This window comes from Fistularia commersonii, chromosome 4 (assembly GCF_037954325.1).
Source record: "Fistularia commersonii isolate RoL2024-O1a breed Wild chromosome 4, RoL_Fcom_v1.0, whole genome shotgun sequence".
In the NCBI taxonomy this organism is placed as follows: domain Eukaryota; kingdom Metazoa; phylum Chordata; class Actinopteri; order Syngnathiformes; family Fistulariidae; genus Fistularia; species Fistularia commersonii.
In genome coordinates this window covers 18,378,078-18,402,436 of record NC_141287.1, presented here as the reverse complement: position 1 = coordinate 18,402,436, position 24,359 = coordinate 18,378,078, and the positions used below count along the sequence as shown (strand labels likewise).

General features: G+C 41.6%; 1 protein-coding gene across 2 annotated transcripts; it reads left to right on the top strand.

Moving 5' to 3' along the window:
- Window positions 1–965: 965 nt before the first annotated feature.
- Window positions 966–12,453, top strand: hat1 (histone acetyltransferase 1). 2 transcript variants are annotated; one of them, XM_086145749.1, is made up of 11 exons: window positions 966–1,036; window positions 1,843–1,917; window positions 2,017–2,092; window positions 3,505–3,625; window positions 6,746–6,922; window positions 7,104–7,225; window positions 7,796–7,900; window positions 8,252–8,358; window positions 8,855–9,006; window positions 9,613–9,729; window positions 11,840–12,453. In XM_086145749.1, exons 1-11 carry the CDS (start codon window positions 1,030–1,032, stop codon window positions 12,008–12,010), a joined length of 1,230 nt encoding a protein of 409 aa, XP_086001875.1. In that variant the 5' UTR covers window positions 966–1,029; the 3' UTR covers window positions 12,011–12,453. The 2 variants fall into 2 exon arrangements, with proteins under 2 accessions (XP_086001875.1, XP_086001876.1); XM_086145750.1 differs by having other exon boundaries at window positions 977–1,036; window positions 1,846–1,917.
- Window positions 12,454–24,359: the final 11,906 nt, after the last annotated feature.

Genomic DNA, 24,359 nt, shown 5'->3' with positions numbered 1-24,359 from the left:
ATTGGTGCAACTAGAGAAAAGAATAGCTGAAGTTGGGAAGGAGGAATGCAGCATCACTATGTCTCTCAGGGGGTCTTCAGACTACTCACAGGGTGATTTTGATTTAAATTTACTGAGATATCATTGTTGACCATTTTTTGAATGCTATTATTTGATTTCACTAACTTATCCAGATGAGATGGAATATGGTGAAGCATGGAATAGTGACTGTGTTTCGTTTAAACCAAAGAAAGTAAATCTTATGATGTATTATGTACCATCCAATCTTGTCAGCCATGTGAAACATATTTGTTTTTGTTAATATTTTATAAAAACTATGTCATAAATAAATGCATATTTTTAATTCTCTGGTATATTGTCCCACAGCAATTTAGATGTGCTAAGCCACAAGCTTAAACCATTTTTAAAATTTTCCATGGTCCCTTGTAAAGCTAAAAAAAAAACAAAAAAAAAACAACTTATGTTTAACACGTTTTCCTGATTTTGTTTCTGCTCAAAAACTAACAACAAGGTATTGAATGTGCATTACAACCTATATTGTTATACTGACGTTAAGATACCAAATGATAAGTCATCAGAATATCTTTATTTACATTATGTCCTTATCAGTGAAGGATCTGCGATATAAATGAGTCAACTGATTTAACAGTAAAATTTTTGCAGGTTTACATTGATTCTCTGCAAATGTAATTTGTATTTTCAAATATAGCTCTTTGAGGTTTTACCGGTACATAGACAATCAACATCCATGGAGATACCGCAATACTGCTATTAATTTCTGAATTCAAGTTCAGTTTGCTCCAGAATATTTTTTTGCCATTGGGTGTATAAATTAATTTTAAAATAACAAAATCCTTCGGAGTTTTAATTTTACAATGTTATATTCGAGATTGTTATTTTATTAAAACACCCTGAGAGCGTGGAGCGAAACATCTACTTCCTGTTTCACCGGAAATACGCAAACCCGGAAGTCCTCATGAGTCCGCGGGTCTTTTGGGACAGCATATCTCCGCACAACAGTGTGTAGAAATGGCGGGTAAGTTGCCGTGTGGCTACATTCCTTGCTTGCGTTGCGCTTGTTTTGGTGCAAATATAATGACTCGCGGAAGAACGGTCTACTATAATCCCGCCTGAGTGTGAACAGACTCGTGCTTTACCCAAAACACGGTGAGCTAAGCTAACGATACATTGCAGCTGCAGCAGCTGGGGCCTGTCAGCTAATTGTAGCAGCTTGCTATCAGTTATTCCGTCTCAATTTGCTGTAGATAAAGTCTTGTGCTCCTATACTACGTCTGAAAGTGTGGCGACAGATTCACGGGAATGCAGGAATCTCTGCGTTTGTAATTTTATCCAAATAACCGTTTGGCGAACTGTCTGAGAGGCTTAACCTAGCACGGTTAGCTATTGGGGAAATAAAGAACTCGAACGGTGTTTGCGAGCATATCCCCGATATTAAAGCAATTTATAGCTAGCTCATCTTGTGAGTGTGACACGCAAGTGGAGACTGGTCAATCCCTCACCATGGTGCATGCAGACGGTCTCAGGCATGTACTTGGAACTATGTTAGCCTTGACTGTGAAAAGCTGTTCAAACTTTGTCATTATAACAAGTTGAATCTTCGCGGTTGTGTATGATGTGAAACTTGGCAGTAGCAAAGGCATTTTACTTTGTTGGCTGGACACTGTGTACAAATTGCGACTGCTCCTATCTTAGCTATGGCTCTGCTTTGTCATATTGAAATTACTCGCACTATCAAGATGAAGTGGAAATATAAATAGATATAACGTCTTGCTCACGAAAATACCAATCAACATACTATATTTGTTGTGTGACTTTCATCAGCAGGAGTAAATGCAATGGAGAAGAAATTGGCTGAATACAAGTGTGACACCAATGAAGCTATATGCTTGAAGCTAAGTATGTTTTTTCATTCATATATTCCTTGTAAAAATTTAAAATAGCTGCCTATGCTAGTCAAGCAATTGACTGATTAACCCTGTCTCTCTGTATTCTCAGTTCGCTTCCCAGAGGATGTTGACGATGATGGCACCACATTCCACCCAGAGTACAGCCATCAAATATTTGGAGATGAGTGAGTTTTCCATCATAGCTTTTTGGGGTATGATATAAAGATGTATAGAGATATTTCTCTCTGTGGAAATTAGAATTTGTTTTGTTAGAGTTGGTCACTGGCTTTTGTTTAAGTCAAGAGTTCACAGGAGCAATTGAAAGTGTTATACTCGTGGTAACAGAACGGTCAACAAAAAATCGTAACTATCAATACATCTTTTCTAAAATACCTACACTGTTGCTGTGAACACTGAACAGACTCTTTGAAACTCTTTGCTGGGAGTGCAGTACACAGAATATTAAGAGTAAGTAGTACCGTATTTTCCGCAATACAAGGCGCATAGAATAGAAACTACTGTAGTGGCTGGGGTTGCGTTATGTATCCACTAGATGAAGCTGCGCTAAAAGGAATGTCAAAACAGTGAGATAAGTCAGTCAGTCAAACTTCATTAATAGAATACAAACCAACACTCTAACAGCTCCATTCACTCCCAAAACAAGTTAGTGCATTCACAATACGGCACCGTACGTACCTTCCCCTAGCTCTTACCAGTATTTGCGTGGCCTTCGTTGAAAACAATGTTTTTCCAACTCCTTTGTCACAGTTCAAAGCTTTTCATAAAGCGGAAGCGTCGAGAAGGACCACCTACAAATTCATTCATCAAGTCGCTAGCTAGCGCCGTTGTCTTCATTCAAATGGTGACTGTAGAGACGCTTCTACTTGCTGCTCCCTGTTCAACCCACTATTCGAGTTTGTCCTCCAACTGTGGCCATCTCGCTTTGTTTCCTTGAAAACTCTGTTTTGTCTTCTTTATTTGGTGCAGGTCATCTTGTTGCTTCCTCCACTTCCATAACCTTGATTATTTAATGTTGAATTCTATCGCTGCTGCTCTATTCCCGTGTTCTACTACGTGACTGATTGCCTTGAATTTGAACTCTGCCTCGTAAGCGTGTCTCTTGAAAGGTGCCATTTTGGGGTCTTTATACACACCCAAGTGGTGTGGGACTGGAATTCCCCTTTACTGTTTTTCCCGCTGCCACTTCAGCGACGCCCCCTGACTACGGTAGCCATAATTAACCAATATTGATCCATTTAGAAGGCAGACTGTCGTTTTTTTGAAAAAATAGAGGCTTTTAGGTGGTATCACTAAGATTTCAATACTCAACGTGGGGCTATGACCTAGGCGACAAGAACATTTAAATTATTTCAATGAAAACCTTGATACTGTGTCGAATATTGACTGAAAAACTAGATCAACCCTCAGATTTGACCGCTGGATCAACATGACCGCCTACATGGAGCAGCGCCCCCCCCCCCCTCAAAAAAAAAACACACTAAATGAAACGAATGAAACGTTCCTCCCCATCATGCTTTTTACTGTGAAATATATGACTTCAAGAGGGCATATATTAATTTTGCATTCCTTTTCACAGTGAGGTTGCTTTTGGATACAAAGGTCTTCAGATACAGCTGTTTTACACTGCTGGAAACCTGAGCACCCTATTCAAAGTGAAATATTCCTCAAAAGTCACTGAGACGTACGACTGTGTGGAGGTAAGATTAATATTTATCTCTGTAACCTCCAACAGTCTTGTCCCTGTCTTTGGGTGTTCATGCTCGCTCCGCCAATGTCATGAAATGGACATGTTCATTATAATGGGAAACTATGCTACATATGTTATCATCAGAAGAAATTTATTTCAACTTGCATAAACAAACAGGTTTTTAGAATCTGTTTTGACAGAATGGACACCAGAGAGAATGAGGCAGGAAGTCAGACCCAATTCATTTTTGCATCTGGTTGTCTTTCAAAATAATACACTGTTTGACTCCCAGTCAAAAATTACATAAACATTCTCATCCTGAGTATCCCCAAGCCATAAATCAAACAGTCTGTTTATTTTGTTAGTATTACATATGTGTAAAAACATCAGTTAATTAGACTCTGGACTTAAATGTGTTAACTTTGTATTGGGCTTGTGTGCCCCAAAGTAGGAAATAATACCAATAAAGATTAAAAAAAGACAACAACGTTACACTGCATTCCATTCTAAGCGCTGGCAAGAAAAGTGACCAAATCAACAAGAACGGCTTGATAAAGTGCTCTGCTTCAGGGTCCACTTGGGAAAGCAGGTGGTGGTGGGAAAAGGACAAAAACATTGCTAATTTCTAGTAAAACCATTATAATCTTATCAAAAGGTTAAGTTCTTTTCACCTGGATTCATGCAAAATGATAATTTTGTAATCATACGTATCAAATGGCGAGTTACTCTATGATCCCTGCCTCTAAATAGAACTATCATAGCAGCCAATTCAGTGATTTTTGAATCTAACCAAGCCATTGCATATTTTGGGGATGTAGGGTGAAGCCACAGCTGTCGTTTAAACTGAAATGTGATGACTGGCTGACTGTCTGTGTCTGTGCCAGTACTTAGTGTTCAGCGCTGACCCCTGAGTGTTCACCTTGTTGAGGGTTTGAGTGCAGCTGGCATCGAGGTAGAGAACGAGGGGAATAGCAGAGTTCAGGCTGCATCTGAAGAGTGTTTGTCTCCGAGTGCACGCAGACAGTCTGTTTGCGGTGCAGCTGGTGAGAAAACAGCGTGAGACGAGGGGAGGTGGAATTTACACAGCTGCCACGCTGGTGCAAAACTCATCAAGATCACCCTGTCTTTTTCAAAATCAGTCAAAAAAGTGAGTAACGGGACTTTTAACAGCCAATTTTTGCTTCTTACCGGACATTTTGTGTACATTGGCTTGACAGAAGTTGCTAAATACTGGGGGAAGTCATACCTGTAGGAAAGTGATAAACTTCTACTTTCATTTATGTCACATTCATATTCCTTTTGGAATATAAAAAATGTTTGGCTTAATCTAGAAAGTTATCCTAAACTGAAAGTGACTGCAAATCTGCCGTACAGTGTGGCCTGTGAAGTAGATTTAAGGAGACGGAATAATACCAACACAACAAATTAGATAGTTTGTACTGCCTTTGTGCATATTGTTTGAATTCAAAGACTTGAACAAAATGTTCTGAAGGTATATTGTTAAGTTATATTCATGCCAGACAGAGGTATCTATTCTGGAAGGCTGTGCAATTCAGTGTGTAGTGTGCAGGAGAGTGCCTGGCACAAAGGGAGTTGTTTGTCCATGGCCTTTTAAGTATGGTCCTTATTCCTTAGAAATGTGTCTGAACAATTACAATGCTCAAGAGGCATTCAGCTGCAGGTGCATTACCTTCAGTTAGATATTAGCTGATGTCTGAAAGGGGGAGAATTAGCAGTATTTTGTATTAGCCTTTTGTAGTGCATTTTGCTCAGGCCTTCTTCATTTCCCAGTTTTCAATGCTGAGCAGCAAGGGTCTCTGTGCCGAAATAATGCCCATCACACATGTAAATGGTGTGAAAGGGCTGCTTAGTAAAGTGTTCTCATGTCAATCCTTGTGGAAATGGATACAATGCAAACATTACAGCTGAACTAACCACATGTTTCACTGAGTAAAAAGTCCAAGGGTAGGGCCCCTTTGTCTTGGGGGCTCTTTGAAAATGCAGGGGCAAATTCATTTGACTGGGTTCACTTGGCAGGATTAGAGGAGAGGCCTCTTTTATGGAACCCCAAAGGTTTGTTAAGTTGAGATCAATTCATAAGATTTAATTTCTCAGTGAGAAGCAGAAATTCATTATTGTTGCAACTTCATCACATATTCATGGTTTAGCATAAGTAGTAAATGTATAGATTTAAGTGGTCATTTCAGGGGGGGGTCGCTTCAAGGGTCTCTGCTCAGCTGACAGTTTTAATTGCCTAATGGTTTTCTTTTCTCCTGCAAATTGACATACATGCTCGTGGTTGTTATACAGATTATATAGAGCTTTTTTTTGTAGTTTCACATTGACTTTGGCCAAAACTGCAATATAAATCAAATGTTTTTATATTAACTCACTGATGAAATTAATAGAATTTGTCAGAGGATATTTTGACTTCACTTTATCATGCTGATGTTAAGGCTGGCTGATACAGGAAAAAAATACCTCTTTGATTATGGAAAATGCCCTGTTAGATTTACACAAAAGAATGTAAGATGTTTCCCCAGCATAGTGGGCAATACTTTAATCGCGATTTTGCCTGATCAGTTTCAAATGATAACATTTAAAAGTTTTAATTGGTATTCCCAATCTTATCTGCTCTAATATAATTTCAAAAAAAATATATTTTTTATATACTTATGACTTCTTGATAATTTTTATTTTTTTCATTTTCATATAAATTAATGATAATTAATTATCTATAATTTATAATTTATAAATAATTTACACCTTATTTTTATGTCTCTTCACATTTTTTTTTTTAAGAAGTTACTAAATTTCAAATAGAATTTCTTGCTGATATTTGGATCAATTAATTGCTCATTTACTTGACTTCCCCAAATTAAAAAACTCAATTCGCTGAACAATAATTGCACAAATAAATGTAATTAGCAACACATTGTGCCAAACAAAAGTAACATTTTTCTGAATATAAAGAGTACAAATATATCCTGGGATTTTCATTATTATAAACAATGTGCTGCCCAACCCATATGCGTGCATGCATGCATGCATGCATGCATGTATGTATGTATGTATGCATGTACATACATTCTCACCAGCACATGCACTGAATTCCCCATCTCTTTTCCAGCCTGATGATATTGAAGGAAAGATTCGGGATATAATTCCTGCTGGGTTTACCTGCAACACAGATGACTTCATTTCACTACTGGAGAAAGAGGCCAATTTCAAGCCCTTTGGCCCCCTGCTTCATACATACACAGTCCAGAGCGAAGAAGCTGGAGAACTCACATACCAGATCCATAAGGTGCCCATACTCATTCAGGGAACTTTCAATAAAGTGTTGTCGATTTATTTATTTATTTATTTTCTGTGTGTGTGTGTGTATCCTCTGATGTCGCCATCAATGGCATGTGTAAATGGTGCAAATCTCTCCAGTGGTGAGATTTCCCTTTAAAAAACCATGGTTTTTGTTGTAACTTACACAGGCAGACATAAGTTGCCCAGGATTCCAGGGGTACCACGAGCGCCTGCAGACCTTCCTCATGTGGTTCATAGAGACGGCCAGTTTCATCGATACAGACGACGATCGTTGGGACTTCTTTCTTGTGTGCGTGCCCTCTTTAATTGACATCGCCCCCACCTCGACTCAGCGTCACCATAAAGCCTATATTGTGTCATTGAAAAACAAAGCCCCCCTTTGAGGCGCTTGTGACCAATTACCAGGCCAGTTTGATTATATTTCCCCTGTAGGAGAATTGTTGATCAGGCAAGAGGTTCCTTTGTGCCAAAAGCCCTTTTCAATTTTTTTTAGGGGCAAGAGCTGAATTGAATACTGTTGTCCTTTTCAGACACTGAACAATGTCTTAACAGTAAAAAGAGCCTCTGCCAGTGTTTTCTTTACCTTGGCACCTATTAATACTGACAATGGGGAAAATGGACTGAAGTGATTTTTGAGGAGCTTAGTCCCTCCTCCAACCCCTTGTCTTCTTCTAAGTTGCAGTACTCCAATTAAGTGCATAATGTATTCAGGTTGTAGCAGGTGTACTGATCGGGCCTGGCTGCTCTAACATGCTGAAGTTGAGGGGTGAGGGGTGGGTGAGAACAGGGAAGCTAAAATGGACACTGCATGGGAGTGTGTTCGTAATTGACCTGTTTGCCTTTTGTGTTTTATCTACAGATTTGAAAAGTACAATAAAGACGGGGAGACTCTCTACGCAACTGTTGGCTACATGACAGTTTATAATTACTATGTGTACCCAGACAAAACCCGACCACGTGTAAGGTAATTGCCGGGGCAGCACGTGCCTTCCCACTCTTTTGTATGAAAAAGGAGTGGAAAATTATACATTTCTTTATCCTCTCCCCAAAGAACTCAAATTACTAGCTTAGATGGCCAACCATTGAACTGGATTTTGTTTGATTATGAAACCATGGTGATTTGTATCTGAAAACAACTATATAGATAAGCATTTGATGTAAATGGATTTAATTTCTTTTAGCCATTGATCAGAGCAACAATCTCTCAGTTCCTACCATTTTTGTGGTTTAAAAGATGTGTTTTCACCATTAATTTAAACAAGCCAATTTCCATTTTTGACTTTGTATTTTCAACGTGTTTCCTTTAACTAAACAGCCAAATGCTAATCCTGCCTCCATTCCAAGGAGAGGGTCACGGAGCTCAACTTCTGGAGGCAGTGCACAGATTTTATTGCAGCCTGCCCAAAGTGCAAGATATAACTGGTGAGTCTCTTGTTATGTGTGTTGTTTTTCTTTCTTTCTTTTTTTTTTTTTTTTTTTACTTTGTTGAAGAATCTTAAGATTCGCTCACTCAAAAACCGTTAAAATTATCTGTCACAGCAGTTGGTGCATCCTGGAGCTGAGTTAATTTGGCGAGCTGACTTAGCTACCAGACTGCGCCGAGGCTTTATTGAAAGTTGTTGTATCAAAATCGTTAAGCACCGCAGTTACACGGGATGAATACTAAAGAGGCATCCCACATTTCCCCTTTCAGAAAGGAATTTGGTCTCAGATTCAACAGAAAATTGAGCAGTTTAAAAAGCTAGAGGGTCCTGCTGACAGGGTTGTCTGGCCTTTCACAATGTCTCATTGCTACCCAACCAGATCTGCGCGACTGTTTCGCAAGTGAAAGTTTACCGAATGCTGTCCATCTTTTGAATCTAGACAGGCAACAATATCGATTGAGTTATTTTTTTTTTTTAATTTTTCTTTCCCCCAGCTGAAGATCCTTCGGAGAATTACGTGAAACTGCGAGACTTTGTTCTGGTCAAGCTCTGCCAAGATCTGCCATCCTTTGCTGAGGAAAAACTGCACGTCGGCATGTCAGCTGACATGGTCAAAGAGGCTCAAGACAAGTTGAAAATTAACAAGGTGCTGTACGAGACGGCAAATGATGATTCTTTTTCGTATGTCTCTGTTATAGTTTACATCAATCCCTTGCTCTGCGAAGTGTCAAGAGCCTGGAGAAGTCAAACTAATTTCTGTGCAATGTTTTGTTTTCTAATTCTGGTTCTTGCACAGAGAATGTTGAAGCCAAAGATCTGACAGTCTTGCAGAATGAACCATTGTCAGAATTGTTTTTTTTTTTGCCAGACTTAGAGACTTAAAACAACATTTAATTCCACATAATGAGGATTCTTTTGCAACTCCGCAGCGAGAAAGATGGAACATCCCCACCAAAATCACAGCGCAGATAATCCATTGCAGTTTTAAGAGGAGCTGTTGCCTCAGTAAAAAATAACAGGGCTCTGATTTGAGCACCACATGATTATCCTCAGGTTTTATTCTGTTGTGTTTCTAATGGAAAACCTATATCTGTTGCCTTTAGCTGAGAAAGTTCAGCTTTCTTATCCCATTTCTAAAATTTAACCCATCGCCTTCGTAATTACTGTGTGTTCTGGGCGTGATATAATGCTGTTTGGTTCCATATTAAACAACTGTATTTGAACCCTGACCAAATTTCGCTGGCTTTTACAGAAACATGCAAGGCGAGTATATGAAATCCTGCGACTGAGAGCAACAGACATGAGCAATGAAGAAAAAGCAAGAGAGTACCGCTTGGAGGTGAAGAAGAGGCTTTTCGGACCGTATAGGGTGAGGTAGCTTTCTAAGTCTGAAATCATCGCCATTGTTTTTCAATGGCGATCCGCGGTTTCTCTCATGCATTTAAAGTAAATGAGGGCCGCGTACAGGAATGTGCATCTTTTGTTTTTATAACAAAACAACTTTTCTGTGCTAGAAGCCAGGACATTATGGTATACACTTGAGTGTCATACAGCAGCTTTGTCAATATATTGTTACCTTTTAAGAACGGCAAAGATATATCTTCGGTCTCGTGAAAATGGAGAGATTACTACAGCTTTTATTGTTGCAGCCACAATAACACACAACAGGCATCTCTAGCATGAGGACTGAATAAGCCTTTTCTTTATTCAGACATGTGACATTAGTCAGGATTTGCATTTCTTTAGGAAGAATAATTTTCATGAAAGTGTGGCAAAAGCACCATTTCAAAGAGCTGGATTTTTCTTTTTACTATTGTGTTATTTTTCCAACTTCATCAACGGACAAGTTTTCAGTGTTTTTCCAGCGGCATTTCTTTGAATCCGTGACGTTTTCTTTCGCAGCGCCTGGTGACCAGAATATCATCTATTCGCATGATTCAGTTTCACCCGTCACTGGATAGATTTCTGTGCACAGCGGTGCATCCTGTTTGCTTGTGACATTTCATATTTGAGCTGCTCACTAATACTTTGCGTAGCAGCCATTAGAGACTTTGCTGTCAGCAGAGTAACCGCATGTCTCGAAAGAGGCCGAATCTGACATGGAAAAGACCTATGTGGTGAAATGAGAATTCGTTGGGAGAGCGGCGAGGGGAGATCTGGCGGCCAGATGCAGGCAGTCTTCCCCTTCCCTGAGGAGATTTAGCATGTAGTTAGACGTATAGTAGAGGCCGCCGCTTTGTGACTGCGGGTAGATTATACATTTCTGCTTAGACCCGGGTTCTCTTACAATTCCCAAGAGACAGTGGCTGCATGCAAGTGCATGCAGGTTATTTCATGCAGCTCTGGATGTGGTAAATGTGCACTTTGTCCGCTCAAGTCCACCTCTCACTCTGCCACAGATGCTGGTTCACTTCATAAATGTTTATAGACTTTTGAGGAGTAGCTGAAATTATTTTGGCTAATTTGTTTATGGTTCACTTTATTGCATTTGCCCAAGTGTGTCCACACCCACTAATATTTGACATACATCATAATGAACTTGTGTTTTATATGAATTTAATGCTAGGTTTCACAGTTGGAGATGATTGCTATTCTCCGCAGTCTGGTTAAAACAAGTGGATTTTTCTGTACTGGCTAAATAGCTTGTAACCTATTGACAGGTTAGACAAAAAAATGGATCTGCAAAAAAAGTATTTACTGCTTCCCAAACATAGCAGAGGTATAAACATGGAAAGCATTCTAGTCCATTATCATATAGGCTCTCAAAGAAAGAATGGATTTAATGATGGTATTCTTTTGAAAATGTAACTAATTCATACAATACGCAATGCTCAAAGATCTGTAAGAAAATCTCGAATAATTACAAATGAAGCTTGCGATCGCATGACTTTAAGCCGGCTGCAGGCGTGTGTCTGTTTTGAGGGGATCAACAATTTTGTCACCCCAAGCAATTGGTTTCCCTGACCTCGGCCTCGCAGATATTGGCCCATCCCTCAGTAGTCAGTATAGTCTGTGCCCTCACCTGGTAACCTCAGCCTCAGACTACCTGGCGTCTGATGAGGTTCTTCAATGCAGGAGCTACTTGACTCCCTTGGCATTCATTAGAATAATACTTTCTCAAAAAAAAGATTCATTGCTTTTGGTATGAACTCCAAGTTGCTTTTCTTCGGAATAAGGTGTCTGTATGAAGACACTTTGTGCACAAAGAGAAAAAGACTCAATATGTCTGAAGGTTGTCCGTCGTCCAGATCATGGACGAAATGAGTTTCAAAAATTGAACTCGTCCCCTTGGGTTTAGATAACAGAAGATATCATGTGGTCCAGTAATCACCAAAAGTCTCTTGAAGTGAAGTGTCAATTCAAATACATGTGGTCATCTTAATGATCGGTTTTATTCATAGAAAATCCTAAATGAAAATACAAACAAAAATAAACGTGTCAATAGTGGGTTCACAGCTGTACATTTTCTTATTGAGCAGAAGAACCAGAGGGAGCTGGCAAAGATGAGGAAGTGCCTGCGCCCAGGGGAGCTGGTGTCCCACATGGGTCAGATGGACACTCAAGTGCAGCACGAGGAGCTGGAAAAGAGCTATCAGCTAGTTGTGGAAGACTACAGGAGAATCATTGAGAGGCTCGCGGCGCAGGCCTGATTCAGAAGCTGCGACTCGGAGCCCACCCCCTCGACACACTGGTGGTCTGGCCCATCTGTACAAAGGCCACACAAATGAAAGACTTTCGCTGCATCCATGAAGAGACTCTCGATGTAACAAAATCTGTTTTAACTGAAGAGTGTTTCAGAAGCTGCATCAGGTGGACCAGAGGTAGAGTTTGAAGCAGAGATGGCTTTTGTTTACCAGCCCGTGGTGGAACAGTAGAGGGTAGTGCAGCCAGAGGACAACGCTTCCGGTTTGTCCCATTGTTCTGTCATCATGTAAGAAATTCAATAATGTTTTACAGGTCCACCACCCAACAAGCTACCCCATTTCTTCTCCATTGTAGACTGATTTTGAACATTTTTTTGTCAAACATTTACGTATGTCTGTTTTGAAGCACTTCATACCGAAAATAAAAAAAAAAATTGTTTTGTACATTGCTCATTTTGTTCATCTCTTATTGTCAGGTAAATAGAGCAGATCAGCCTATTTCTGATTTATTCGTAAGTATTGCTATTACTTACTTCTCTTTAAAATTGTCAGCTATATTTTCACATGAATTGACAGTCTTGTTTTTCCTCTTGTGATATTTTGATGCTGAATCACAAATACCTGATCATTGATCAACCGAGGTTCTACAACCAAATCACTACATCTCTAATGCCACTAAAATCCAGACGTCTGATAAACAAAAATATATAGATAAACCTAAAGATTTCAGAATTACTCAGTGCACAAAAACACCCCTAGATGTTGCTCACGTTAGCTGTGCGTTTCCATTACACGTGCTATATATTTTAGCCACCGGGAATATAATTTTGGTTCAGGCACTCTCTCCCGGCTAATGCAACTTATAATTGCTGCTGATGTAGAGTGTTACACTAATGTGTATTATGGTTTTCAATTGAAAAACCTTTGTGCCACTATAATGTCCCCGGTAGTGCAAGACCACTATGATGAAAACCCATCATACTTTATGATACTTTAGCACATTTTGACTAAATGAAGGCTGCTGGGTCAATTTTCAATTTTTCTCCACTTGAAACAAGACAAAACCTTGGAACTCTTCATATCCCTAATTCAGATTGATTTGAATCCACTCGTGGCCACAAGGGGCCTCATCTCACTGTAGTTTTCTCTGCTTTTTCTGCTGTCGGTGCACATTTTGCATTGAACTGCACAAGCTCAGCCAACTGACCTGCTGGTGGAAAGTGGCACTACTGTCTAGTGGGCACAGGAGTTTATACACTCATTAATTTCTCTGGCACCACATGACTTTTTAAATGAAAAATTGTCTGAGCTTTTTTTTTTTTTAGTGTCTGAGCTTTTTTTTTTTTTTTTTTTTTGCACGTTGATCTGTATTTGTAGTCTCTACAGTCCTTGGACCTGGAGAGCCAAATCGTGAGGCAGCTCAGACAATGTGCAGGCGTCCGTGTGGTTGTCACCAGTTTGTAAAAGCCCGTCTCCTCCTTCAGGCCACACAGATGGGTTTAGTGAAGCTTAATTATTCACATGAGCAGCCAATTATGGGCTCCCATGTCCAACTGTACCTGTTTGTACATTCTTAATCAATTTTGAAGTCAGTAATTTTGGACTAATGGAATACATTTTTGAAAAAATTTATTTGAATATACAGAGATTATGTTTTCCCTGCAAAAAAGTAATGTGCTTGTGGTATGGAGAATAAAATTGTATTTGGACACCGCTTAACGCGAGAGCTTTTAAAGCCAAATTGCAACTTTTGTTCTCAAGTAATTATCGTCTTAATCCGCTGTCATAATGATTCGTGCTTGATTTTGATCTCCATTCTATCTAGTATTAAAAAAAGGCAAAGATTGCCACATTTTTACTACAGCCGCCTCAATCATGGAGTGTCTTTTTTTTTTTTTTTTTTTTTGTTAATGCTTTTGTGATGTCACAGCATCTACATTGGCTTCAAAAGCCTTTCAAGATATCGGGTATACGTGGCTAAAAATGTTTCAATATTCGACATGTATATTTCAGTTTCTTCTCCTTCTGGAGTTGATCAGCCATTCAGGTGCAGGTCATTGAAATCTACTGAAGGCCGTGTTATTTTTCCCTCTGGAGACACGGCTATTACATTGAATCCAGCGGTGGACCCTCAGTTACTGCACTTTTGTATGAGGAACACACCATTATGTTGAGTCTGAGTGGAGACGTGGGAGGCTGATTTATGTCTGCAGCTCTCCAGGGTTCCAGGCTCCCCTTTCTCGTTTTTCATTTCACAAGAAAGAAAGAATAGGAACCTGCATTATTGCTCACGTTGCCTATGTTTCTCTTTCATGTGTGAGCATGTTTCATCATGCAAATAATTGGATGTAACTTACATCGAATAGAAAGAAAGGCTTAATTCCATTATTGTGTGAAATGACACCACCAGTATCAAGCTTGACTTGAATATTGTGTTTCATCTGTTGGCATTTATGCTACTGTTACATTATGGCGCCTCCGCATCTCTCAGTCAGGGATGTTGGACCGGAGCCCAGCTGCACTGAAGGACCTGCTGAATATGATACCTGTGTGGAGGAGCTGCAGCGTCTTAGCTGCCAGGTTCCCAGGAGAGAGCCGGGCAGGAAAGTTGGAGTCCGCGCCCCCCCTCCAACAACACTTTTCTTATCATGTTCCCATTTCTTTTGTGCCTCGTAGATACCCACATACCCCAAGGCTACCGAGCCCCCTCTTCACTGTCACTGAACCTGGCTGATCTCTTTTCTCTCCTAAATGACTCCTCCTTAAGATAATGTTTGATGCGCTGACAAGCAGAACCAAAACAGTGTAAAAGAAACCAAGTTTGACATCTTTTAATTGTGTGTCAGAAAGCAGAGATTGCAGTTGTTGGACTGCTTTCAGATCACGCCGATGATATGGTAATTTGCTCAAGTGAAGGATGTGATGAAAGTGGCGGTGCTGATGGTTTACGAGGAGAAATCCCCAGAGTCCAGAGTGCCGGTTCCCCTCGTAACTGCGATTCCTCTCGCAGGGCATATTTAAACCCGTTCTGGAGTGTAAATCATCCTCATTATCGGTAAATCTGTAAACTTGCGTTCGTTATGATGCAGAACAAATGCCAAGTTCTGAGTCCTCTCCTTCAAACAATATCCGTGGAAATTGATTTTCGTCAACGTGTGACCAGAACCAGAGGCCGAAGTTACAATTCAGCTCAGATGAGTCCAGCGCACGTCGACCCCGATTTCTATTGAGATGTTATGAAAGTATGAACATAATCATTGCGTCGTTTATATGAAAATGAAAGAAGGGCTTCGCTTTGAGTCTTTTTTATTTTTCCGCTGCAAGTGATGCACATTTGTAGAAATTAACTTTTCTGTCGCCAGGCCCCGATGAGGGATGACATCATTCGATACCGAAATCCAAAATAAATTAAATTTGCTCTATCTCCCTTCCTGTTTATTTTAACGAAATTAACAAATACAAATGACCGCGCGCTTTTTTTTGACTCTTCGTGGGCCATTTAGTCATCAATGCCTGCTGTGGTATTGTACTAAAATAATGATAAATTATTTCAGTATCCATCAGGTCCCATTTAATTAAGATTTACCGAGGGCTGATTTGTATTATTTAAATTCAATTCAATTAAGCTCATTTGCAAAACCAATTAAAAGGATATTGGGAAGTCCAGTTCTGATACCAATATCTCTCACAATGTCCACTCAGCTTTGGAAAGTCACATTTGCTACAAAGTGTTCACAAATTTATGGCTGATTTAATGGTAATTACTTTGTTATTTCTGGTTAATTTATCAATGATTTTAGGCTAATTCATGTCTTTTTGTGTAATTTATTTTTCCTTTTTTTTTTTTCCAGGTGATTGCCGGTGGAGTCTTGGAAACAGGTATTCCCTATTGTTAAATCGGACCGAGCACCAGTGTCCCGACGTGAAAACGCGAAAAGCATAACACGAAATCCATACATATCAATATTTCATGCAGCTCCGCATCCTTGTGTTGGCCGGGAAAATGGAAGACGTTGTGAATTTATTTCTGTGAAAAGATAAAGCCAAAAGCAGCAAAAGTGGGCGTCATGGTTTGATCGGCACATTAAGGCCTCCTCGACCGGCTGTGGAAACTGACTTTCTTTGTGCTGCAGGCTTGGCTAAGTATAAATCTCTTAAATGAGCCGTGCCGTGGAGTTGGATGAAGATGTCTTTGCAAGATGTAGTTTTCTAATTAAAAATGTCCCATTAGGGCTGTAATTGGCGCTCTCTGAGGTTGGGGCCGAGTGGTATGGGAGGGGAGCGAGAAGCCAGTCTGATGGTATCAGGCTGAGGAGACAGGAAGCCTCTGTGTAATCTTCTCAGGTTTGAGATTGCGGCCGCGATCAGGCTGACTGGCCTGAGCTGTATTTGCTGCTGTCTGCAAAGATATGGTTTTGATCCATGCGTACAGTGAGTATCTCAAAGGATCAGCGGTTAGTTTCTGTAAAAACTCAGGGGAAAGGGAAGGGCCTTGTAGAAAATTACGAGCGGAGGCTAAACATGTGAGGACAAGTCTCTTTTTGAATCATGTTTATAGGAAAGGACTTAGTCCAGTCAGGTTGGTTTTAATTCCAAACCCCAATTTCTGTCTTGTGCAGTTTTATGTGAACTACAGAAAATAAGTGATAAAAATGTCATGTGACTGGAAGGCAAACAGACAGGGAACATTATACTTTTCAAAGCGAACCCTTGAAGTAATAGATAATGACAGCGGCGCTATCGAGACCTTAGGATGAGAGATTTTGTTCTCGAATCCACCGACGACAACGTCTAAATCGGTAGCTAAGGCAATTCAGGAGAGTTAAACTAATCCATATGAGCGGCGTTTTTACCACACCAGAGTAGCGAAGTATAGGCAAGTGGGGTTTGTGTGTGTGTGTGTGTGTGTGTGCATGTATGTGACCTGCAGTGGAATGAGAAATGCTCAGTCAACATTAACGGGATAGTGAAATGTGTGCTATTACATTACACATATGCCAGTCACAATATGATAACAAAACACTGGCAGTCCAAAGCGCTGCGAAGCTCTTTATGTTTATCCTAGCTGAAACCAAGCTTGCTAAGTAAATAGGAATGTTGCACACAGACACTCAATGACATTTGCCAGATGCTCTTTGCTAATTAGGGCCAAGTATTCCCCCTTGTATGGAGTGTGTGAGAAACCGTAAGTGCACGGCCGGCCAACCTGGAAGACCTGACCGGGGCAGGGCTCCGAGTCCGCGATGTGAAAACTCAAATGTAACCGACTTTGGCTGGGGACCATATTTGGTTGCCGCGGACCCAAGGAGCAGTTCGGTATCCCTCTTTGTGGCGGTGTCAGGGCTGCAGTCCCATCTGGGTGTTCTGCGAGTCACCCTGCCTACGGGCATGTGCGGTGTAAGAGTCCGGGGTATCAAGCGGACTTGGTTGATTTAACCAAGAGAACAACTTTCTAAGGTTCAGGCAACATAATTACTAGGTTAGCTCACTGATTCGGTTTCGGAAAACGTCATTGTTTGAGCTGGAGAATCACTATGGTAGCTTTAATCGACAAACCAATAGCGCTCATGAAAAGGGACGTTATTCCATGATTGTAGGCCCGGAGCTACTCTCTGTTTCTCCAATTACTCGCGTCTCATTTTAGCAGAAAAAAAAATCAATTGAGACTTCTCTACCAGGACAGGCATATTTCCATTTTCCAGTGAAAGGTTAAAATACCAAAGAAAGTCCAACTTTTTCTGATGTTTAAACTCTTTTTCATGCTATACAGGTTAAGGAGATCCCAGAAACTCCAAACTCTGTGGACTGTCACTCGAGAAAATGCTCCTCTTGCTCCACAGAGCCGACTGTGCGGGGGAGCCGCAGCCGTACACAGGTGTTGAGAGGCAAAACGCTTTTGTCTTGTTGCTATTTTTCCCCCCGGGGAGAAGTTTTGACTGGCAGCGCATTTTTCATGTCAGTAATGACTTTTATCATGTATCGTCCAGCCGCCGTGCAAAAAAAAAGCTGCACGCCCCGCAAACTCCTCCACCCTCATGCGGGTGATGGTGGGACAACTAAGACGAAGTGAATGGAGCCCCAAAAAACCCTGGCTTCTCTCGACCCCCCACCCCCACCACCCCACCCGTCTCTCCAGGGCTGCAGCAGGTCTTCGTGTCCTGGCTCCTGTCCAGGGTCTGGTGCTGTGATGGGGAGGGTCACGGCTGTGTCTGACCCCGGGGCCTGCATGTTGGATGTTGTTATTATTAGTGCGCCGTGCCCCCCGGGCGGTCGGGCGATCCCCAAAGCAGAAGGAAATGCCGGGCTCTGGAGAGACTCTGGACCTGGAGAACAGCTGTGCAGGTTAGAGGCTGCGGGGGCCCCCCTTGCATCCCCTACAATCCCCCCGAGAGCTCCGCTGCACCGGCCCCGCCAGGAGGTCCGAACGCTTTCTTTTTTATCACAGACTTCTACCAGGGCAGAGTGGTTCCTGGATAGGTGGCATGATAGCAGGAAACTTCAAATATATGCAGTGAGCGAATCAGAAATTCATGCAGGAAAGGTGCTCTTGACTCCCCGATCATGTCCACCGCAGCAGATTCTTCCCTTTCTCTTAGTGTTTAATACAAGGGTTTTCAAAATAGGGTTCGATTTGTTATCTCCTCAAACCAAATCAGCTAACGGTTGCACAATTTATGTGTAATCATGGCGTGCAGTATCCAAGTACTTTTACTTTTACTGTGATTATCTGTGTTTTCTTTGCATCTGCCTCTCCATCAGCGCTATAGTTGCAGGGAAATATTCTTTCAATAGCCTGCGTGCAGGGTTTCAAATTATACATTTTCAGAGGTGTTGGTTGAGAGTGTTTGTGATTCAACAGAATTATTAAGGTTTTTTTCTTAAGAGTTTTTTTTTTTTTTATGAAATGTCCCACTTGATAAGCTGGGGTACCTGGGGATGCTAAGGATGCTAGAAACAAAACAATTAAATTAAATCAATCAATTCAATTTTCCTCCTGAAATGTCTAAAATGGCAAAGTGCAACATACGCGGTAACGCGGCGTTCACGTAAAAAAAAAAATCCTGTAGATCCCAATCCTCCGAATGCCGGCTCGTTCAAGTAGTTTATTTCAACATGAAAAGAGGCAGCAGGTGCTTCTGTTCATGTGTTAATGCTTTCCTGAACGCAGAAATATATTTGGAAATGCATCTGTGCATAAAACCCCTCGGTTTGGGCAGGCTCGCTGTATATGATCGGTTTGGGTGGACCATTTGTCGCTTTGGCAACGAGGCTCGGAGTATTTAAAAACCCACCTTACATCTCTCCACAATCTTAATTCTGCCTTTTCTTGGCAGTTCTGGAGGGGGGCCTTCTAACTGTGTAAATAGCTCTGGAAATTGCGTGTGGCCTTTGACTGTCTCTATAATTGCGAGCCTCTTGCAGTATTTTGCTTGGCAGTCTGAGAGGTTAACCCCTGAGGGCTGGAGGCCTGGAGCTCTCCGTCTGACTGGCAGAGGGCTCCTCAAAGCCCCACTTGTTCACCTCCCAGCCTGGGCAACTCTAAGCCACGACTACTGATCCTCCTCTAGACGACAAGGGGGGGATGGTAGTAATGGGTGGAGCGGGGAGGGGGGGGGTGGGAGGGTGACAGGCCCCACTCAGACGCACCATCGCCTTCACCTGGGCATGCAGTGGCACCCCGGTAACCGCGTCACCCCTGCGGTGAAACAACAGCCCAGGTATGAGCTGTAATATCGCATAATAAGGACACTCTCGCAGTAAGTGCTGTATCAGTTTCATCAGAAAATATTTTCGCCATTTTTCCATGAGACTGTGAATGTGCGCTGATGATCTGGGTAATTATATGTAAAACCCACGCTCACATTATGTTTGACTGCATTGAGTGTTTAATGTAATTGTGCACTTAAACATCAATTGATTTACTTACATTTGTCCGCGGCGCCGCCGATGACGATTAGAAATATGACTGTCGAGAGATTCGGCATCTATGGCATCACAAAGCAGCATATTACTGTTGTAACCCCGGACAATTACGCTATTGGTTTTTTTTCTCATAATATCATATATCTGGATAACTGGCAGATCAAAAATTGTCAAACACGTCTAAAAAAAACAACATACATTTGGAGACAATTGATTTGTCCTAGCCGTGCTCTGAAGGCAGGCCATGCCACTTATTATAAATAATATAATAGTTCACATTTTAATTGCCCTGTTAACTTAGGACATTCACAATTAAAATATATAAAATAGATATTAATATGTTTTGTATTGTTGAAGAGAGCTTTTTCTCCGGGAACTTTTCGGTCGCAACTGTAGAAAGAATCCTTTTCCGAGTGTCTTTGCTTTCAACAGTAAGACAAATTACTTTTGACTGAAAGCGGTTAAGTAAGCTGATTTGTGGTGCGTCACTTTTATTAAGTTAGGACTCCAGCACTGTTTAAAAGAGCCCAACGTTGATGGATTATAACATTTGATTCTGAATATTTTCGTAGGTTTCCGCCCTCATTACTTGCTTGATTCCCAACATGTCGTCCCGGAAAAATGCCGGGGTCAAGTCTGGGATTGAGTCGCTGACGTGTCTGCGCTGTCTGCCGTGATAGATGATGTTGCCATATGAAATGGTCTGTAAAGATGCAGCCGGTTTTGGAGTTACAAAGCGAACTAGAAGGGGGAGGGGAATAAAAGACAATGCATAGTTTCCTTTTTGGGTTCCCACATTGTTTTTGCCAGCTCTGGTCTCCCTGGATCTGGAGAGCAGCTCTGTGCATCACAGAGTAAAGTTCAGAGGAAGAGAAGGAGGATCGAGACACAAAGGCTCTTTATGTAATGCTGTCAAGTAACATTATTTTTTTTCCCTCAGTATGTTTGACAGACATAAAAGTGTTTCGTGTCATATCATGTCGAGACTGCATTAGCTGAGCCCGGATCGCTAAATATAAAAGCAGAAATCTTTCTTGGACAGATCTCCAAAAAAAAAAAAAAAGACAGCAACTGCGAGCTATTCCTTTGAGTGTAGCTTTCACATACTTGACAAACTTGACAAAAAAAAAAAAAAAAAAAAAAACGCTTTTCCGGGCTTGTTTCGTGACAAATAATATAGGGTGTCCGAAAAATCCGAGGGCCGCGGTGTGTTTTATCTGTGGGACAGTGGCTGGATTCAGTCACCAGAGTTAGAATAGCAGCTGTGTAATCAAACCCGGCTCTGACCCTACCTGTCCGGACGTTCCTCTACGCCTCCCATCATGGCCGCGTGTCTGCGGCGCGATGATGAAGCGCCGGTCGCGTGCAGCCTCTGAGCTCGCTTGACCCGCCTTTGATTTAGCGAGGGTACACCACCAGCTTTGTGGGACCTTTTAGTGAATACAGTGTCGTTTTCTTTCCTCCTCCCATTCATCAGGGCTTTATTTAAACCCCTGCTGATTTACGGTCGACCTGCGGCCACTCAAGCTGTGCAACAAATGGAAAGATAGCGGGAACATGTCGTCTAAAAGTACAGTCCGTTTACTTAACTTCTGCAAGGCTTTGATTACTAGAGTATTTCCACTTTGAGCCACTTTGTACGACCAATACATGTGATTTGAAAACTTTGAACTCAACTCCAAAATGCTGGTCCGGACGTATTTCTGAACTGAGAAATAAAGTGGTTTGGGTTTTCTTTTGGCAGGTGGCATCTTTGAATTATAACCAACAAGAGAGTGAATGAGTGATTGGATGAGAGCGGAATTAAGATTATTGATCTTCAGGAAAATGCCGCAGGGCGTAAGCGATGTGAGTGTGTGAGCGATGGCAATAGGCCTCCATCTACATGTTGAGAACTTGGGCGCTCTAGAAGTGCTTTGGAGTTTGCTGGAGAGCTTTCAAATGGTTTTTCACATAATTGCTCTGCTGTAGTGAAAAGATAGAATCCCATTGTATTCTTATTTATTTATCCAGCCTTTTTAAGCAGGACGTCCCCTGAGAACAAGGTCTATTTTTGACAGAGATCTGGCCATCGCGCTAATCACAGTTTAAATAGGCGTACAAGTAAAGAGAAATAACCAGCACGCAGATTTCAGTAAAAACATAAATAAAACAATAGAGAGAATATAAACAGCAAGTGCAAACATAGCAGGAGAGTATAAACCAGGAAAAAAAAATAGGCTGAAATCAGGAAGTTGCATTTCTCATTTGGTTTCAAATGTCTAAGGGAGTAACAAACTTAAAGACCAACAAATACAACTATAATGGCGCATTGTGGGGAAAAAAAGGGGTAAGATTGTGTAGCATGCTGAGCAAAAACATCACCAATGTTTATTGATTTCATAGTGTTTAAACAGGTCATGAGTTAAAAAAAAAAAAAGGACAAACATGCACTCGTCTTTGTTACAAACCATGTCCACGTGCATTCAGAGGTGTAGCATCCACTCAATGAGGTCTATGTGTGCAGAGACGTTTCTCCTTTAGTGCACCGCTGTTTAGCAACCTCACAGTTTTTTTTCCTGCCTTATGTCGACCATCCGTGTCACCATCATGCACATCGACCTGATGGTCGTGGAGCTGTTTTTGATTTGATTTTGTGTGTCTGTCTGAGCAGGCAAAACCCTTCCAGCACCCTGCAGGTCCAAATTAGATTTAGTTGACTTTCTACATCCGTTATGCTATAAAATTTGACGGGTCGATTAGTATTAGTACCGTCGTGGTTCAAAGTCGATGACTTAAAATAGACTTGGCGGGATTTTACACGCCATCAATATGGCGCTCTGAACAATCAAGCGCTATCTTTCAGAGATTATCTTTCTTCTTTCATGGACTTTCAAACGAAAGTTTTGGTCAAACGGAAAGTCTTTTAATGAGCGTCTCTGTTCGTGTGGGTCGGTCATTGCTCTCTGCCTTGGGGTCATGACATTTCTGCACACGCCACAGCTGTAAAACTCTGCGGAATACGAGGTAGTTAAGATGAAAATGAAGTCGAGGGGTGTGTGTGTGTGTGTGTGTGTGTCGGTGTGTGTGTGTGTGTGTGTGCGTCTAGGTCACAAGTTCTTGGCAGTTTTAAGCTCAACCTGTTCAAGGGATGCAGATGAGCAGCAGAATTAGATTTACATTTAGAATAAATTGCATTGTAAACAAATAGCACTTTTGCGCAGTTATACATTCATTTTTGCCGCAGTCAGATCAATATATATTGTCTAAAAAAGGACCAATCGGAATTGATTTTGAACGGTTTCGAAGAGGAATGCATTTATATTCTTTACCCAGTTTATTAGGTGCACCCAAAGCTAATCTAGTATAAAAATTATGATTACGAATGTCATCACAGCAAGGAAAGTCACCTTTTGAAGACAGAGCTGAACTGAAAGCTGAAGTTAAAACCCTGATGAGACATCAGAAATGCAATTATCTAGAAACTCGTGGTTGGATTGATCTACTTTCAATCTGCTTTTGATGATATTTCATATGTAATTTTTGCTCGTGAAATGTCCAAAAATGTAATATTTACTTTTGTTACCGATGGGAGCTTTCGACGACGGATACGGTTCAGTCTCGATAATATGAACCACCGAAACCCCTTTTTCCACGTCACGCGCTATTGTTTTCACACGCGGCAGTATTCGCTGTCCGCTCACATCCTCCGACGGCCCCGGTTTTCCGAGCTGATTGTGGCACAATAGAGGAAGCTGCTTGTTTTAGATGTGTGGATGCTCCGCAGTCCCTGTTGAGAACACTAAGCTCTGCATTTGCACTCCTCTCACTCAGGATAACAGGCTCTCCAGCCCAGGTTAGGAGTGGGGCTCCCTGCAGCTGCTGTCTCTGAGGCTGATTAGTGCAGTGATGAGAGAATGAGGGCCAGGGGAGCCACGCACACACCCTCTGAAAGGGTTAAGCAGGCAGTTAGGGAGGAGACCTGCTCTGTGTCCAGGATGTTGAGTGCTGCAGTGTGATGGTGTGCTGTTACACTGCATGAGGCCTCTGCTCCACTTGATTGGGCCTGTAAGATCAGAGCCTCCCTCCCCTCTCTCTGCCAACCCCCTCCTCCCTGAGGGTTTCTTTCTCCACATCCTCCCTGCTGATTATCACCACTGCCAGAGCTGACTCTTGCACTCCAGCTGCTGTCCACACTTTGGCTCTGGGGCTAATTTAACCAGGCTGCATGGAGGGAGAAAACTTTCTCACAGGGCCCCGGAGAACCACGCCACCGCGCAGTTAAACTCCTCCCAAGATTCGAGCCGGTCGCCCTCCGTTGCCGCTTCTGCCGCCGCCGCCGCCCGCGGCGTGCCTTTCCATCAGGCTTTCCCCTCGTGGGGGCATGCATACAATATCCAGAGCTGCAAATGTTGAAATAGGTCATCAATGTAAAGCAGACAGCGGAGGTGTT